The 19217-nt window shown below is 33.5% G+C and overlaps 1 protein-coding gene across 1 annotated transcript in view; it reads left to right on the top strand.

Moving 5' to 3' along the window:
• Nucleotides 1-1696: 1696 nt before the first annotated feature.
• Nucleotides 1697-19217, top strand: part of LOC131855061 (SKI family transcriptional corepressor 2) — a 36770-nt gene continuing 19249 nt past the window's right edge. Inside the window, exons 1-4 of the mRNA XM_059206272.1 lie at nucleotides 1697-1776; nucleotides 16455-16548; nucleotides 17357-17582; nucleotides 18690-18831. Coding sequence (XP_059062255.1) covers nucleotides 16456-16548; nucleotides 17357-17582; nucleotides 18690-18831 — 461 coding nt within the window. The 5' untranslated portion in view covers nucleotides 1697-1776; nucleotide 16455. The remainder of the gene's footprint in view (nucleotides 1777-16454; nucleotides 16549-17356; nucleotides 17583-18689; nucleotides 18832-19217) is intronic.

Here is a 19217-nt window from a genome sequence, read left to right as displayed (position 1 = left end):
AAGGGAACCGCGTGGAGGTCAAGCTGACATGGTACGTTGCTAGCAATTAGATCATCAGTCCACATTACTAACAATCCCCTTTCCCCCTCTATACTATATATACCGGTTCTGCTCATCTGATTTTAAAAGTTTTTTCAATGTTATAAAGGTATATTATCTCCGAGTGCTATAGGCTGTATAACATATCTAACGCTACGACTATGTAGCGGAAGCACTTTGATCATTCATCACAGTGCTTCTGCTGCTGCATTAACAGTTCAAATTAAATATGTAGGTATAACAGATATGTCATGGACGGCCGTTCTTAAAAAAGTCTGCGACAACATATGTCTATCTTTTAAGGTTAACTCACTATAACCTTTTTTGCAGTAATATTTTTTTTCCAAATATCAATTCAATTTATGAAATAGAATTGTTCACTTAAGAAACCTAACAATTGATTTTAGGAAGAAATCACTAGGAACAGTAAACAAATCTTCAAATTGTATTATTACCTCCTATTTCCTCCACGAGTCACAAGTTATTTTCATCTCTAGGTATAAAGAGATTTGCCGAAACTATCCGATCTATCTACGCAGTATATAACTGGGACTAGACATGTTCAAATATGTACATTATTTAAAAATCAAATAATTTCTCTTATAGGTACGATAATTAAAATTTTAAATATTTTCATTTACAAATCTTGCCGTGACAACTACAAAAATGTATAGATATAGAACATACTGTAGTTTTGTAGTGATGATACATGTAAGCGATTGTAATTGATCTTTAAAATCATTATCATCATCATCATAATCAGCCCACTGCAGTCCACTGCTGGACATAGGCCTCTCCCAAGGCACGCCACTGGGTACGATCTTCGGCCCTTCTCATCCAGTTACTACTCGCAACTCTACGTATGTCGTCGCTCCACCTAGCTGCAGGGCGTCCTACACTACGTTTGCCAATTCTCAAATCTAATTTAAAAATTAAAATATATCTACATAATGCGATTTATACAGAATCAAGGAAATATTTTCAACAAAAATTCTTAATAATAAATTATAGTATATTACTATAGAAAAACTATAGTAACAAAAGTTTCTTACAAAGTAGGATGCTAAAATAAAAGCTATAAAATATAATGATAAAGAGAAAACACTTGTCCAAATAAATGCAACAGCACTTAGATATCTATATCTAATCTATATAGTAGGCACTATCTATGTATATTTAAATCATGAAAATCAGTCTTTGTGCATTCATATAACAAATCGAATGCTGTTTACCATTAGGAGAAATAACTCTGATTAAGTATATATAACCACATCCACAGTCGGTTATAGCGACTTAAATAAGGTATCTCCCAAACTTGCCATGTTAACCAACAAAATTCGCCACAAAACATTAACAAACTGCAATAACAAAGCATCCCAACCAAATAATAACATGGTTTAATCGAACAAGCGAGGCGCGAACAAATTAATACCATCATACTTGTAATTTCAATCACAAAATTAATTCAGCCGTTACCGCCTTAAATAAGTGCCGGGTTCGTCCAATCGATAAGATGAGGCGGTGAGGGCGGGCGATACCAGTAAATAAGGTTCTGGGACGGCCAGGGTTGGAGCAGAATGGAGCCGAGGGCGGCACCGGGCCGTAGGCGTGGTCTCGCTCGGTCGGAGAGACCGACGTGAGCACAGTACGGGTTTGACTCGCGGTTGAGTGACGTGGCGGGTTTAGTGTTTGGGATGTTTTGATTTGCTGTGACGTTTATGCGAGTGAACATAGCAGGTGAGTTAAGGTTTAACCTGTATATTTTTTTTAATTTTATATTTGATAGTGATTTATTAATGCAAGTTGATAAACAATTCGAATATATTTAACGATTTATATAAATTATTTTAATAAGATATACTTATCTATATGTTATTTATTTTAATGTGTTAAAAGTGATTTATTATTATAATAACACTGAATATTTTAATTAATTAAACAAGTCGAATATTTTTAATGACTTTAAGAAATTATTTTAACAATACATATAAATTTAATGAATATTAAAATCTCAATTATGTTTAATAAACACCAGATATATATAGGTACCTATTTATTATTTTAATTGCTTTATTCATTATAAAAAATGTCTTTCATTACAGTTATAAATTTTTAAGTAGGATATAAGTAGATATTTATTTAATATTAACTCTTTCAAACAAGTGTTAGATACATTTATTAAAATTTTATATTATAGTACAATTGATCAACCCGGCTAAACTCAGGGCGAAACACTTTTTTTTTATTACTATTATATCTGCATAAATAAAAATGTGTGTTACATCATTTGTATTATAATAACATAATTATATAGCACCATCCTATATAATTCAAATACCTACTGCACCATATTTTAAAGGATCTTTATAATCAGTAGTGGGATAAGTATTTTATTGATAGAAAATAAAAAAATAAGAAAGTACCTATTTGTTAAATTGTAGTATATAGAATAGTACTATATAATTAAATATTTTTTTTATAAGTATTATATACATACTAATGTTATAAATGGTTCTGTTTATGTCTGTCTGTCGTTACATTTTTAAGGGGCTCAACATATTTTAAAGATCGTTGTGACTATAGTTTATCCTACTAGGACGGATCTGTTATTACCGAGGTATATTGACTTTGTAAAAAGTCTGCATTGGTCTATGTAGGTAGTAATAATAGATAATAATACCTCTGGACTATTCTCACAGACTCACCTGTTTCATACGCCAATCAGCTTGCTCTGTAAGCTGTATTTCGGTTTAAGACTGAGATAAGGCAGTTAAATTATCGGATAAAGGCATGACATCTTAGTACTCCGAAATGGCAACGTGTGAGCAGTATCACGGGCGTCACATGATAACGTGGTGCCCTTTTTTTATGGACTAGGTACTCTAATGCTTTTGGTCGTAGCTGGCCTTTACAGCTTCACCGGACGATACGAGAGCGAGTGCAGATGGTACTCCAAACCCGCGGAAGGACTTATGGAGCGACTTACGGCCTACTCCCGCCTGACGGATACGTCGTGGTGTCCGTAGTGCTGTTCATAATTTAAATCAGACGACTACTCATCACTGATGGACTGTCAGTTTGTTTACCATTTTTATTATTGTTTCCAATAATTGCTAGGTTTTGGATATCACGGAACTCAAATGTTAGTGAGAAGATTATTGAATATTCGTAGCATTTCGTAGCGTATTGGTGTAACCCGTAGTAGTTCCGAGATAAAAATATCATATTCTGAAAATAATCCTTAATTAAGACACGAACTTCTCAGCATTCCATAGGTTTATAGAGCCGGCTCCATGGTGTGGCATAGAGGGAAACTCCGTGCAGGACTTGTGACCTGAGTATAGGTTTAAGGGTTCTCCCATGCCGTCGTTTTATTTTATTAAAGTGTTTTTTAATTGGTGATAATGGAATGGTGCTTACTATGAATTTTGAGTAGGTATTTTTCTACAAAAATATTATCATCATTTAGAAACGAATTCTATAATAAGCTGTTTTACAAAGAAAGTGTTCTTATACAATATTGGTAACTTTTCTTTTGACAGATTTAGAACAGACTGTGTGACTGTTTGTTATAAAACCTTACGCAATTCCCATAAAACATATTACCTACTAACTTTAGTTAAACGGCATTTAGGTAGAACCAGTTTGTTGTTACGTAAGCTTTTATTAGTGTAATCGCTTACTATTTAGAAACTGTTAATATTTTTCTTGGTATACATGATATTTTCGTAAATGTATTGAGAAGCAACTATGAGAATATTATCCGCGGCCTAAACTAGATACCTACTAGTACTTTCATTTGAACGTAAACAATAATAATAATTAGATAATATGTACTAATAATGATAATACATACTAATAATGTTGCCGATGGCAACCTTTTTGATAGTTTTTATGTTTTTTACATATATTTGAATTTTATATTTTGACGCTCTGTTTTTATATACCGTTTGTTTTCTTATGCCATGTTCTGTCTTTATATTTTTGCTAGCAAGCTGATTACACTTATTTTACCTCACCTAGGAACGTGTCTTCACCACAATATTACGGAAGGACTGTATTAAGGCTGGTTTAAAATGAGACACGTATTAATCTTATGGGATTATAATATTAATGGTATCTTATCACAATTAGCTATTATGATAAGATCCCATTGGGTCAAAATGCCATAGAATATACTAACCACAGACTAAAATAAAGGTAGATTAGAAGTATCACTAATGGCCTCGGTGGTATAGCTGTTTAGCACACCACTTTTCTTCCGATGGTCGCGGGCTCGATTCCTTGGTGCAAACATTTTTAATCATGAGTATGATTGCTCGTATCTGGCTGTTTTCTTGGTGTATTATTTACGAAAAGAAATCTATGTATCAGTTGTCTAGTACCCATAACACAAGCTCTGCTTACCGTGTGACTCGATGGCGCTGTTTTAATTGTCCAGGGTTTTTTATTTATTAATACCATTTAATAATAATAATAATCTCAGGGCAATTCACACAGAACCATCTAGATCCAAGGTAAGCTAACTTGTGTTATGAGTACTATAACTGAAACAACTACGTAGATATATATTTTTTTCGTAAATAGCTAAACAGAAAACACCCAGACCGACAAATCAATCAACAATCATACTCATGAATACAAATGTTTGTGTCGTGCGAGGAATTAAACCATACAAATGTTTGTGCCCCCGAGACCGCATATTTAAACTTATGTATTTTTATAAATTTAATTATGTATGTAGCCCAAACATTACAATAAAACAAGATAAAATCATGGGAGTCGAAAATTACATTGTGTAACTTAGACAAGAGATTTAATTTCTATGCTGTTTAAATATAGATGCGGCTCTTGTTGCGTTGTGTTTAAACAGGAGGTATCAGAGGGGGTGAACATGAAGTGGGGGTGAAACTTCCCCTGGGACCTCCTAATTGAAAGACAAACAGGGGACGGGCGATTCGCGACGAATTCATTATTTCTACATTAAGTTGATACTACCGGATGTGCAGATTATTTTTAACTTTGCCTCTTACTTTGTTTATTTTTAAATACAATAACATTCAGTGGTTCTTATATGTATACAAATAAATAAAATTGGAGTGTCAGTTTTTGTAATTTTAAAAGCTTTATACTAAATGCATATGAAAGTGTATGTAGACGGTACCTGTGGTACGTCAAAAATTTTTTTCTGACTGTCTATTTGTTCTTGCTAATCTCCAAAACTGCTGGACCGATTTTGATGGGACTTTCATGGGACTGGATCATAGTAGATTAAATTTTTATTTTAGATTAAATTCCACGCGACGAAGTCGCCGTTAAAGCTAGTGAAAAATAAAAATTATTAAAGGTAGACTAACTATGATTTATTTAGGGTAGACTTTGTAAAAAGTGCGTAGATACCTCAGTTTCACCTATTTCAGACGCCAAGCAGTTTGCTTTGTAAGATATCTTTCGGTTGACGGCTGGCATTACGAGGTAACAGGTATAACATTAATTCTTCGGAATTGCTACGCATATGTAGTATCACGGGCGTCAAATGATAATGTGATGTCCATAGAACATATATATAGGCGACGGTTACCAGTTACCATTAGTTGAGCCTTCAATTTGCTTGCATTTCCAGTCCTATAAAAATATTGTGTAATCATCATTCACGACTCTATATAATGGTCAAATATGAGGCTAGGTGAGAACAATGCTGTCCTCATTATGTGCCCAGGCCAGGTGACTCGGAAGCCAAGTGGCCAGTTGGCTTGGTATAGTACGGAAGAGTGCATGTCACTTAAATGGTTACGGAATACAGACTGTTGCAAACTCAAAGCACATGTTTATATATTTACTTTTCTATTAATATTGAATATCTTTATTTAAATGTAATTGGAAATTGCCATTTTCATTTTGCTGTTCTTTTACTGTCCATGTTATAAGTATTTATATTTATTAATAGTATTTTTGATTCACCTCCATATACAGTTCATACCTGGCATGAAATAAGAAATGCCTACAGGAGTATTAAGTCACGCAAGTAAAACCACGGGTTATAACTACTGTAACTTCCTATAGGTATAGTTTAATTATCCATTGAATTGACGTTTAACTTATACTGAAATTACTCTATGTCACGGTACGTTGTGAATTTCATTTACTAGTTTCTCTGTAGCTTGACGGTACAGGGAAACTTGTAAATGAAGAACTAATACTGAAATGACTCTACGTCACGGTACGTTGTGAATTTCATTTACAAGTTTCTTTGTAGCTTGACGCTACAGGGTAACTTGTAAATGAAGAACTTATATCTACTGAAATTACTCTATGTCACGGTACGTTGTGACTTTCATTTACTAGTTTCTCTGTAGCTTGACGCAACAGTGTAACTTGTAAATGAAGAACTTATACTGAAATTACTCTATGTCACGGTACGTTGAGACTTTGATTTACTAGTTTCTCTGTAGCTTGACGCTACAGTGTAACTTGTAAATGAAGAACTTATACTGAAATTACTCTATGTCACGGTACGTTGAGACTTTGATTTACTAGTTTCTCTGTAACTTGACGCTACAGGATAACTTGTAAATGAAGAACTAATAATGAAATGACTCTACGTCACGGTACGTTCTAAATTTCTTTTACAAGTTTCTTCTACAGTACCTTGTAATGTCAAGCTACAGGGCAACTTATTCGTTTTGTTCCTCTATTTGTTTGCACCGCGAAAAAATGTATTGTGGTTTCCCGCAGTTTATCAATAAATAAATTAGATTATACGACTATAGTATTTTTCTTACGGTGACATTATGGATATTAATACCATTAAATTTATTATTTCATATGTAAGTATACCGGCTATGTTTTGCGGTTTCACCATCCGCAGTCTAATTTAAAAGAAACGACGACTGCCCTGAATCCTAAGATTAAGGAAAAAGTAAGAAGAAATCGATATTGTGAGTCTAAACTCACAATATCGATTTCTTCTTACTTTTTCCTCTGCTGCAAAGGGCTATCGAATATTATGACTAAGAACTGTATACCTACATACTATGCAATGTGTGTGTGTATGTTATAAATATGAAATTATATATACTTATATGTTATTTTATCTGCATTCACACTTAAACATTAGGTACATATGTTATATAAATATTATTAATGTTATTTTCTTATATTATGCAATATATTTTGTTTTGGATAAATATATAATAATATACATTATACGTACCTAGTTATTCTAGAAGAGAAGCGTACCGTCGTTTCTCGTAGTGGTTTGTTTTCAATTATTTGAAAGTTAGTAATATAAATTTACGCACAAAGTTTTTTTTGTCAACGAGATTTGAAGTCATGACCTTAGGAGACTTAAATAAAACAACAAGACCCGATGATAATAATAATAATATGCCGCAATGCGCTCAAGACAAGTAAAATTAAAAAAATATATACATTCGCGTAAACCCAATAAAAGTACAAAAACTTCTGTGTGGAGAGGTACAAAAGATAGAAATTCTTTTATTCCGTCAACATTACGTCGGGGGAAAGTTAATGAAAACAGCGCGGGCGGGCGCCAACTAATTTTCATCAAATCAAATCATCAGAGATGTCATTTCGCCGAGTCTGCCAATTCAATTACTTTTATAAGTAAATTCGGGACAATTTGCATGTTTATGTCGCTTGTTTGTAACGAACGCAACGCGGTGACGGCTTGTTTAAACTTCATTTCGAAAGTATAAAATGAGGGTAGGTACCTATATATATATATATATATATATTGACTTACATAAAATTGACAACTTTGAATAATTACTATGACAGCATATTAAAGTATCTCCTAAAATTACCTAACTTCTCGTACCTTCGACTATGTCGTTTTTCGTATATGTCGATATATATCGATATTCAATACAGTTAGTTTAGTATATGTCATAGTAATTATTCAAAGTTGTCAATTTTATATAAGTCATTAATATCTCAATAATATTATAAACGCGATAGTTTGTGAGTAAGGATGATTGTTACTCTTTTAACGCAAAAACTACTGAATTGAAATTTTACAGTAATATAGCTTAAAATAACACATAGGCTATATTTTATATTGAAATATATATACTGAAGTTTAACGCGGTGATACCGCAGCACGGCTAGTTAAGTAATATTCAGTTCAATAAATAAATAACCCTGGACAATTGTTAATTGTCTTGTTTGGGATACATACACAATTAAAGTTCTAAAAATACACAAGACTAAATAGTGCTGTGTAAATTTTTCTGGGTTATTATTTGTAAATAAATAACCCTGGATAATTAACACAGCGCCACCTATTTTCACGGTAAGCAGCTAGTGTTATGGGTAGTAGACAACTGATAAATACAAATAGATTTTTTGTAAGTAAATACATAATACACATAGAAAACACCCAGACCAATACAAAGAATCGTAAACATGAATACAAATGTTTGCACCGTGCGAGGAATCGAACCGGTGACCATCGAAAGTAAAGCGGTGAAAATTTCATTTAAAACGCATTTAGTAATTTCGGCGTGAAAGCGAGACAGAGAGTTTCTTTCGCATTTATAATATTACTAAAAACAAAAGGATTAAAGTACTTAATTATTATATATGTTGGATATTATTATATTCAGCAAGCGACTTCACTTGCTAGCGTTATATATGTATATCAACTTTAACCCTAAACCGTTGTCTTTGAATGAACACAATGGCACAGATACTCGTATATTGACAGACGGGTCGCACAAGCTCGCGGATTTTTCGCACAATTGAATTCGTAACTAACCCGCTCCCATTGTTATGGCTCTGAATCAATTTGTTTAAAGTTAAATAGTACAGACTTGTAACAATTAAGTTTATAATTTATGTATTTAGGGAGAGATGCAGTTTAGATAACTGGGGTTTCATTGGGTAAGGCTCTGCTAATAATATCTCGTTTATAAACTACTAGTAAAATAGCCCGGTTTCGCTAAAGTAGAAACATTGTCGTCATCATAATTTCTTTATCGTATAATTCCTCCTTTTTTTCAAGTTTGTAATAGAATGGTGCACATGACTGTGCTTGTGGTTTACGCTGGCAGGCTTTACCGTCCTCCATATTTACTATGGCCTCATATAATTTAAAAGTAAGCTAGCGACAAATTTATGCTTATCTCTTGCTCTCTCTAGGTAATGTACATAGGTGCGAGAGTGAACTACCGTTTGCTTTTATTTCCTCTAAGAGATTCAAGCGACCTTACACCATCGAAAGTGCGCAGTCCACGGCATCAGATATTATTTAAAATTCTTGCTTATCGACACAGATTCAGAAGCAACAACTTTAATAAGAATACACTGCGTTTATAATGAGTCAGTCAATGAGTGCGATGAAGAAGGTATTCTCAGTTAAGTCGTACCTTTTCAATTCATGGCACGACTATAAAATAACTTTAAAAAGTATACTTTTTAAAGCTGTTTTATATATTATCAGGAAGAAATCACGGTATCTTACCACATTTTATTTATTTTTATTGAGTTCCCGATATTTTGGCAGCGTTTTAACCGCCCCGATCACGGGTAAACTGAAGACTAACGGGTAAATGGTAAATAAAAGCTTTTATGTGCACACATATTCGTCTACCTTCACATCTTCATTTGTTGCTACTATTAAAACAGTACCTATATAATTTTAAAAAGAATACACTGCGCTTACAATGAGATACTGAAGATTGTGATGAAGAAGGTATTCTCAGTTTAGTACCTTTATATGTACCTTTTCATTTCATAATTCGAGTCCCCTCTCTGACCGATCCCCCATCTAACTTAAACGGGGATCGAAATTACGACGGCCTAAGCCGAGGTTCGAACCCTTAGCGGACGATAGGTGGCGAGTGTATAAGGAAGGACTTATGGAGCCGCTGAAGTCTCGCCTGACGGATACGATTTTAGTCTGCACTAAAATCGTATCCGTCAGGCGAGCCTTCAGCGGCTCCATAAGTCCTTCCTTATACACTCGCCACCTATCGTCCGGTGAAGCTGTAAAGGCCAGCTACGGCAAACAGCATTAGAGTAGTCCGAACAAAAAAGGTTCGAGTATAAAACAACTTTAAAAAGTATACACTGCGCTTACAATGAGTTGGTATTGCGGACTTTAGTCAGAACGATTGCGGGGCGCGCCCGTACGCCTCTCGCCGGGGCCCGGGGGCGTACTCAGAGCGCCCATTAAATATTAATCGTCGAATTAACTCCACGTCTTCGCCCGTCGACTCAATTAAGCGCACAAAGTAACAAAGTAAATAACGCCCGTTCGTCACGAATTAATTTTGTAGCTCAATGCTTTGCAACTCGAAACGTAGTTTGTTTAAAGGTCGATCCCCGCGCCATTGTTCCGATTGTCGTCGAGTTAAGTCCATTAATGTATTGATTTAGGTAATGAAATTGTTTGACATCAGTAATTTGTGCGATGAACAAAAATAGATATGTGAAATTAATTGTGAATTAAATTAAGTAATATTTTAACCGACTTTAATAGATTAAGTTTGGATTAATTGTCTTAAATGTATTCACAGATTATAATACGGTATTGGTATGAAATTACGTAATGTTACTAATGTTCTTACTAGGCTAATGGTCTGTATGAAGGAATGGAAGTAAGAAGTAAAAGTATAAACTATTACATTAGTTTCGTTTTTACATAGGTAGTAGATAGGTATGCAAGTTGAAAAGGTATAAATAACTAGGTTATAATATATATACAAGAATGAACCTAAATATAAAAACCTTAAAAAAAAAATTTCCCAATACTTAACAACTGTTTTATAGTAGATGTAATGAGTCAGCGGATCAGAGTCAGTAATAATATGATTCTCAAAATGAAATTAAATAAAAACACGTATTTTATGCGTAGTTTATAATATCATATAGCATTTATGCAATAGCAAAATACAGTAGTAATAATTAAAAACTAAATTTAAAGTCTTCGGAAAATATATTTTTTCAAATAAAAAGAATTATAGAGTTTAATAAATATAAGGTCGATAATAAAATAATAATAATTGAAAACTTGACTTCTAAGTCCTCGAATAAAAAGTAATATAGAGTTGAACAAATATAGTATAAGGTAGATAATAATCATCACTGTCTGAAGCGACCTATACCGCATATTAAATAATATATAAAGCATAAATAATATATATATATATAATGGTCTATGCGTCTATTATAGACGATTTATGGCGTAATGGTCCGTGAACAGCTATTTTCGTGGCTGTATAAACCGATACGAGAACGGCATGGCCTACCACAGGCCCGACAAGGGAAACTATTGGCAGTAGTCTGTATATAAATAATATATAAAGCAATTTAAGACTCCTATAATCTTAAACATAATATCTAAATAATAAATATTTTCATCTAAAAAAAATAATACTTATAACCTCAAACCTTATCCACCTACCCATCTGTCACCCCCTAACAATTTTTAAATCTCTACTTGTGCTCATAAGACCCTTAAATACTTCCCCTTGTTCGCAACAAATTCTAACAACATTGGACCGTAACAATAGCAGTTAGATAGCCAAATGGTATCTTATAAAGATTAAATAGTATTTCGCTATACAAAGCGCGTACTAGATCTCAACGGAGCACTTTCTATAAGAAACGATTCAACCGATCGGATTTTGTTAGGGTGACCATAATATTCGTATATCGGAGGATATTTCTTTTATTTTCTTCTAATGTTGTTAATTTCTTTTGAGTGTTGTTGATTGTTATATTTGGTAAATTTATAAATATTCTTTATTGCACTTAAATACATTTGTAAGTATATTAATTACAGCTAATGTTAACAAAGGAGGACTTATCTCTAAAAGAGATCTCTTCCAGTCAACCCAATAGAGCGTGGCATAGGAAGTGTTGAGTGGGTTAAAATGTGCAAATAATATTTTTTATAAAAATATAAAAAAAAAAATATTGATTAATCAAGAGCAGTTACTATTCCGTGAATTTTGCAACACATATTTCGACAATTCATAATATAATGTAGGAGTGTACGGTAAGTCTCTATTTTCAGTAAATAAGACCATCATATATTTATACTAAAATAATAATAATAATCAACGACAATCCACACACTGCCATCTAAGCAGCAGTCCCAAGCTAAAGCTTGTGTTATGAACACTAGAACATATATTTTTTGTGAATACATATACTTGTTACTTTAATTAAAGTCCGTCTCCTTTAGGCTAGTAAATATCGTAAATGTTTCTACTATAAATGAAATATACAACAACTGTCGCTATAGGAACTAATTATAAATTAGTTTATAATATACACAGACGCACATAAAACGTACGTCCATTAATACCCAGACCAATTTAATCATACTCTTGAATACTTACAAACTTTTCCTGTTTATAATATTAGTAAAGACTAGGAAGAAATCACGGTAGTCTACCACGTTTTATTTATTTTTATTGAGTTCCCGATATTTTGGCAGTGTTTTAACCGCCACGATCACGGATAAACTGAAGACTAACACAGGTAGATGGCAAATAAAAGCTTTTATGTGCACACATATTCGTCTACCTTCACACAACTTCGTCTGTTGCTAGTATTAAAACAGTATATGTATAATTTTAAAAAGAATACACTGTGCTGGAATCCGCGACAATTGGAAGTAAGTCCGTGTGGTAAACCTTTACTTGAAGACGTAACGTGGTGCTCTTCCTGGGTCATGTGGGGTTCGATTATCATAATAATCGAGTAACATAAAAAACAATATATTTAAGTTATTATAAACTCAGTTTGAAGAAGTTAAAGTGTAAGTAAATCATGGTCGCCCTACTCGGCGTCCCCTATCCGGGGCGCTTGACACAAGAGCGTCGAGTGTCCCCTTTAGTTACGGATTATCCGCAGAAATGTACAACATGTTGTCAATACAATCGGTTGCGGTTACGTTGCGTTATGGGCCCAGTTTGTTAACTGTGACCTGTCGCTGTTTAAGGGGCAAGTTCATTGTAAACCAACATGAAATAAGGAGGAATTTACATGTACTTTATGTATATTACGCAATTTATACCAATTAAGTATTTATTTACCGACTATTTTTGCGTCTATTGATGTATGATGTGAGTGATTTATGATTCTATTCTATTATTTGTATCCAATTGTAGAGGAAAATTGTAAGATGATGAACCTATATAAGATGGAGGTCCCAGGTGGAATCCTGTACAGCCTCTACATAATATATATATATGAGTACCTACCTAATACGCATATACATATTGTACTAGATGATAATGGACCGGTGCACCCATCTGCCCTGGCGAGGCACTAGCGAACCATGATAACATGAGGTCAGATCTGTTACCCTATCTAGGCAAGTGGCAATTAACCACGATGATTTCCAGGGTGAACGGCGTAGAGGTCAACCTGACATGGTATATTACTATAGGGCTATTATTCCATATTACCCCACAAAAAACAAACAAACAACAACAAACAAACCCCTTACCTCTCTATAAATAGGTTAATTGATGCAGTATAACGATTCCTTGAAAAGTATGTTATAAATGAACTGGCTGGCTTTCTTAAAAATATAAATCTGTGATAACTGGTTAATATATTTTGATTCAATCCCGATTAGTTCCGATACAAGTGGTCCACATGTGCAGCATCCCGCGGGGCTCGTCCCCACGCTTCTATCATATCTGCACCATATGGCTATCATAGCAGATTCATAATTACAAGTTCTGGTTATTAAATGATACAGACAGTTAGTTGTCGACAGTTGAACCGTGAAATTTAGTAATTATTTAAGTTTTTTAATTATTATAATTATATTTTTAATGGCTGTTATCATAAATGGGCTAGTGATAGGCATTGTTAACAGGCGACTTCGAGGTGAATATTTAAATTACTTCTATGTATATACATAGAAGTAATTTAAATATTCACCTCGTATATTGCATCATCATCATCATCATCATCTGCTTCTTCTTTATACCATTTATTTGGGGTCGGCGTAATTGCATATATATATATATTAATTTCATAGCATTTTGTCTTAACCACAGAGCGAATGAGTAAATAAAAACCAAACTTTTTTAATTTAATTGATTTTAAAATTAATACAACTACAAATATAATTCTCCTGGTCTGCTCATGGGCGGTGGTAATCACTTACCATCAGGAGAGCTGCAAGATCGTTTGTACCTATGCTATATAAGAAAACACTCACGAGTTACCACTCGAGAAACTTAGATGACATGTCTCCATATCCTGAAATTTCACTACCTTATCTCACCCATAATCGAAACACTTACAAAGGAAGCGGCTTGGCGGCTGAAATTGGCGAAATTGAATTGACCCGCCGGCTAGTTTTTGCACAGTCTAAAATTTAAACTTTCTGTAGCTCGATATTTTAACAATAAACTTATTGATAAATGTCAAACATTGATAACTGTCATTATATTTCGCCCAATTCACATAATATCTTTTTAAATTATAATGTATGTGTTATTCTGATGTATAAGCTATATTACTCTAAATTTTCCTTAAAATCCGTTCAGTAGTTTTTTCGTGATAGAGTAACAAACATCCATCTATCCATCCAAACTCACAAACTTTCGTGTTTATAATATTAATACAATTTCCAGCCCGATAACAAAATGAATTAACTAACTAATAAATAAAATCACTCCCACGAAAATCACCACAGAATACGAAAAAAAATGTGTCCGTGAAAAAAGCAACATATGCAATCATTACAGTAATGTAATGTCGTTTGACTTAATCAATTATTTGGCTCCAGCCCGCAGTGTGCAGGGGTGACATAAATTGACTAATCACACCCCATAATGATACGGTACGCCGGGGTGAAGAGGCAACCCTATGTTGATTTTCAACATTGGACCCGCTAGCTCTGTTTGAATAAGCGATTCATCATTTTGATGGAGAATTGTTTTGTTATAAATGATTTGAAAAGTGAATTGACTTTAGAAAATATTTATCATGACAATAAACAATACTCTACCCATCCTGGGTATACTGTTGTTAGATATAGATAGATAATATCTATTTAAATAGGAAATTCCTAATTTATGTATTTTATTTTAAAAAATCTACAATATTTGCCATTTTTTCTAACGAACTATTTAATGAGGGCATAGAAATATTATATTGTAATTTGGAGTAATATTTTGGTTTTACATTAAAAATATATGAACTTATGATTAACAACCGTACAATTCATAATATAATTGAAAAAATAGTGATAACGTAAAAAAATACCCATTGAGGTTTTTGGCAGTTCTGAACTGAAAGATCTAGCCGAAATGACTTATTTCTATCAGTACTATTACTATTCTATCCATAACACTCTTCTTACTTTGAGACTATAGGTAACGCCGAATGAATAGTCCTATACCATATTATTTGTTACTTAATTAATTAGTATAATTTTTATTACTAATAACTCATGAATAATTAAACAAATAGTTAATTATGAGTTACTTATTTAATTATTTATGAGTTACCTATAAAAATATTAAAATAAAGTCTACAAAATAACCTATGCGATCCGTCCAACTCGTGAAGGGGCGGCGCAGCACATTAACGCACCCTCCGATGTACCAATTGATATTCGATACACTAAATTCACACGCAAACTGCCTATTTGTATACAAAATGATCACTTTTGTTCCAATTTATTCACCGCTTGTTCTCGCCGTGCAGTTTTATTGCCCGGCAAAAGTAAATGTTGCTTTTTGCAATAATGACTTTCTTTTGTTTGGTGTTTGTTCTTTTATGGCTATGTCATTATTATTTCTATAATTTTCACGTTTATGTTAGTTATTTAAAGAAAAAATTATATTTGTAATAGTAAGGTACGCAGTACCACAGTACCAGTAACGCTAGACCACCCCGTAAAATATTATTTTATGGGGCGGTCTAGCGTTGTTTTTCCCTTTAAAGTTTTAACAAAAATTTATACAGAAGTATTATATATCAATTTAAAAATATTTAAATAATGATTAAGACAGCGTGGTTAATTTAATACTTACACTTATATAAAAAGAGGCAATTCTATAATAGCTTCTAATTTAGAAAAATGTCATTTTTCTATTTAATCGACGATATATATTCTAATATTTCACACAGAATATGAACGTGTCAAACTTGGGTACTTACGGTAGTCATATTAATCATATTTTCTTTAATTGGGGTCCACATGTTTATATGACTGACACCGGTTGGCGGGAAAATTTGAATTTGGAAGTGGTTGAGTGATAACCATTTTCAAATTCAAATTATCCCGCCAATCTGACGTGGAATAAATTGTGTGATTAATACAAGGATACCGTGATTAGGAAAGGATGTAAGAACAACATCAGTGGGTAGAATTCATATGGGTTAAGGTTACAGTAATGATATTGTTGCAGGATGGAGGCTACCAACTTGGCTCTCTCACCACGAGACACCATGAAGCCTCGTAACGAGCATAAAGGATTGCAGCTAAATGCCAAACCCAATCAAGTGAGTATTATCTTCCAAAATTAACGGCCTCGTGGTTTAGCGGTATAGAACAACATAATTTCCATGGTGGCGGGTTTTTTTTTAAGGATGATAATGGAATAGTGCACCCGCTTGCGCTAACGGTTTACGCTGGCGGGGCACTAGTGGAGGATGATAAGATGAACATGAGGTCAGGTCAGTTAGCCCATCATGATAAATTCACCAAGAATTTATCACGATGGTTTCCAGGGGGAACGTGGAGGTCAACCTGACATGGTACATTGCTAGTAATGGGTTATAAAGTCCACATAACTAACAATCCCCTTTCCCCCCCATGGTGGCGGGGTAGATTCCTCGCACACGATATACAAATTTGAGATTTTTACAGAGGTGACTGCTTTTTACAGTTAACCTCTGGTAAGATCAGGTAAAGATTCTGTCCTTACCTGAGGTAAGGCTATTGCTGTTACATACTAGGAATAATAATAATATCCTAAAACAATTTAGATAGCACCATCTAGTCCCAAACTAAGCAGAGCTTGTGTTATGGGTATATTGATGATGTATCGGTCTGGACTCTGGGTGTTCTCTTTTTTTTATGCAAGTATTTAATAAAGTAAAATGTATTGAAGTATCAGTTATCTAATAACTGATACAGTAGTATGTAATACTACTTACTAGTACTTAATTACATTTTTTTTAAACATTAATACATTTTTAAAAACAATCATACTCATAAATACAAATGTTTGCACGGCACATGAATCGAATCCGCGACCGTTGAATTAAAGCAGTTGAATATAATATACAATGAAGATTTTTCCGACAGGTTGGCACAGTGCTATTGTACGGTGTTCCAATAGTCTCCCTAGTGATCGAAGGCGTGGAGAGGCTGTGTCTAGCGCAGATATCCAACACCCTCCTAAAGCAGTTCTCATACAACGAGATCCATAACAGAAGAGTGGCGTTAGGAATCACCTGCGTCCAATGTACACCAGTACAGTTGGAGATATTGAGGCGAGCTGGTGCAATGCCCGTGTCATCGAGGAGATGTGGTAAGAGAAACAATCGTTTTAATTTGTTTATTGATGACCTCGTCTCATTTTAGTGCAATCTGTGGAAGTAATATGGAGAAAAGGGATGGAAGATCCTGTTCTTTTATTAGTTTTATTGTTGCACTACTAATGCAATGTACAATTGTTATTAATCTTCTTATATATAAAATTCTCGTGTCACAGTTTTCGTTCCCATACTCCTCCGAAACGGCTTGATCGATTCTCATGAAATTTTGTGAGCGTATTGAGTAGGTCTGAGAATCGGGCAACATCTATTTTTCATGCCCCTAAATGTTAGGGGTGGTACACCTCAATTTTTTTTTTTTAATTTAAGGCAAAACAACGTTTGCCGCGATAGCTAGTAATTTATAGTATTATACTTCTTAAAATTATAGATAATGAGTTTTGGAGCCAATATATAAATCTTGTTAATTATTAAAAAAATATATCAAATTTGGATGCCTCTGTAAATTTTAATTTCGCTAACTGTATAATGTAATTGAGGAAGTAATATTTTGTCTGTTCTAAAAGTCTAATATTAGTCGGTAGTTATAAACTAAGAATACACACTATAATGATACTGATAGGTACAAGAAAGAGTTTTCTCTTCTCCTACGTAAGTTTTTACGTAGTTACTCTCCTACGTAAGTTTTTACGTAGGAGCATGAAATTGTTTTTTTTAATTATGCATAACAAATACATTAAATAAAAAAAAACATTATTGCATACACTACCATCTATTTGTCACACACAAGCATATGTCAAATTGAAAAAAGATTAATACTAGCTGTACCCGCAGTTTTACGCGCACTGAATTTAAAGCCTAAGTGTTATTCTGATGTAAAAGTTATATTGCAGTAAAGTTTCATCAAAATCCGTTGAGTAGTTTTTGCGAGAAAGAATAAACATCCATACTTACTCACAAACTTTCGCTTTTATAATATTAGTAAGGTTGTCTGTCTGTCTTATGTCTGAAATTTGTCTATAACCTTACTGAAGGTGAAACATAAGCTCAATTTAAATCAATTATTGTCGAATTTCTACCATCGCGTGACTAATACTTGATTTAAAAACTCGATGGAATTGTAGTATTGTGTTTACGGATAGGTATGATAACAAGGCGGGAAGCTGAGCGTCTGTGCAAGTCGTTTCTTGGAGACAACGCCCCTCCGAGATTGCCTGATGACTTCGCGTTCGCTGTACACCATGAGTGTGCATGGGGCTGCCGCGGTGCCTTCCTACCGGCCAGGTAAGGAAGAAAGTCTACTCTTAATTTTTCTAATATCTCACTATTCTAATAGCCATAGACTTAATCTTACATAAAAGCGAAATAAGATTATGAAATGAAAACAGCGTTTTTCTATAAAAGTGAGTTATACGAGAAATTAAGCCTTTGTATAAAAAATTAAATTATATATAAGACTTTCTTGAACTTGCTAACTATTTCTACTTAAGGTAGTTACTTTTAGTATTAGAGAATAAGTAACGCTAGTGCACCTAACTATATAGGTATCTAATGTTGAAATATCCAAAATTTGAAAATAAACATTTATAATTCAACAAGTTATAAATGTTTATTTTCAATATATGTATATATTGTATTATATATTATTGTTGATTCCTTGTTCTTCCTTA

The sequence above is a fragment of the Achroia grisella genome, unplaced genomic scaffold, assembly GCF_030625045.1.
Source record: "Achroia grisella isolate CSIRO2021 unplaced genomic scaffold, CSIRO_AGI_Agris_v1 utg1295, whole genome shotgun sequence".
Lineage (NCBI taxonomy): Eukaryota > Metazoa > Arthropoda > Insecta > Lepidoptera > Pyralidae > Achroia > Achroia grisella.
Note: the sequence above shows the minus strand (reverse complement) of the source record. Positions and strands in the feature narration are given on the sequence as shown.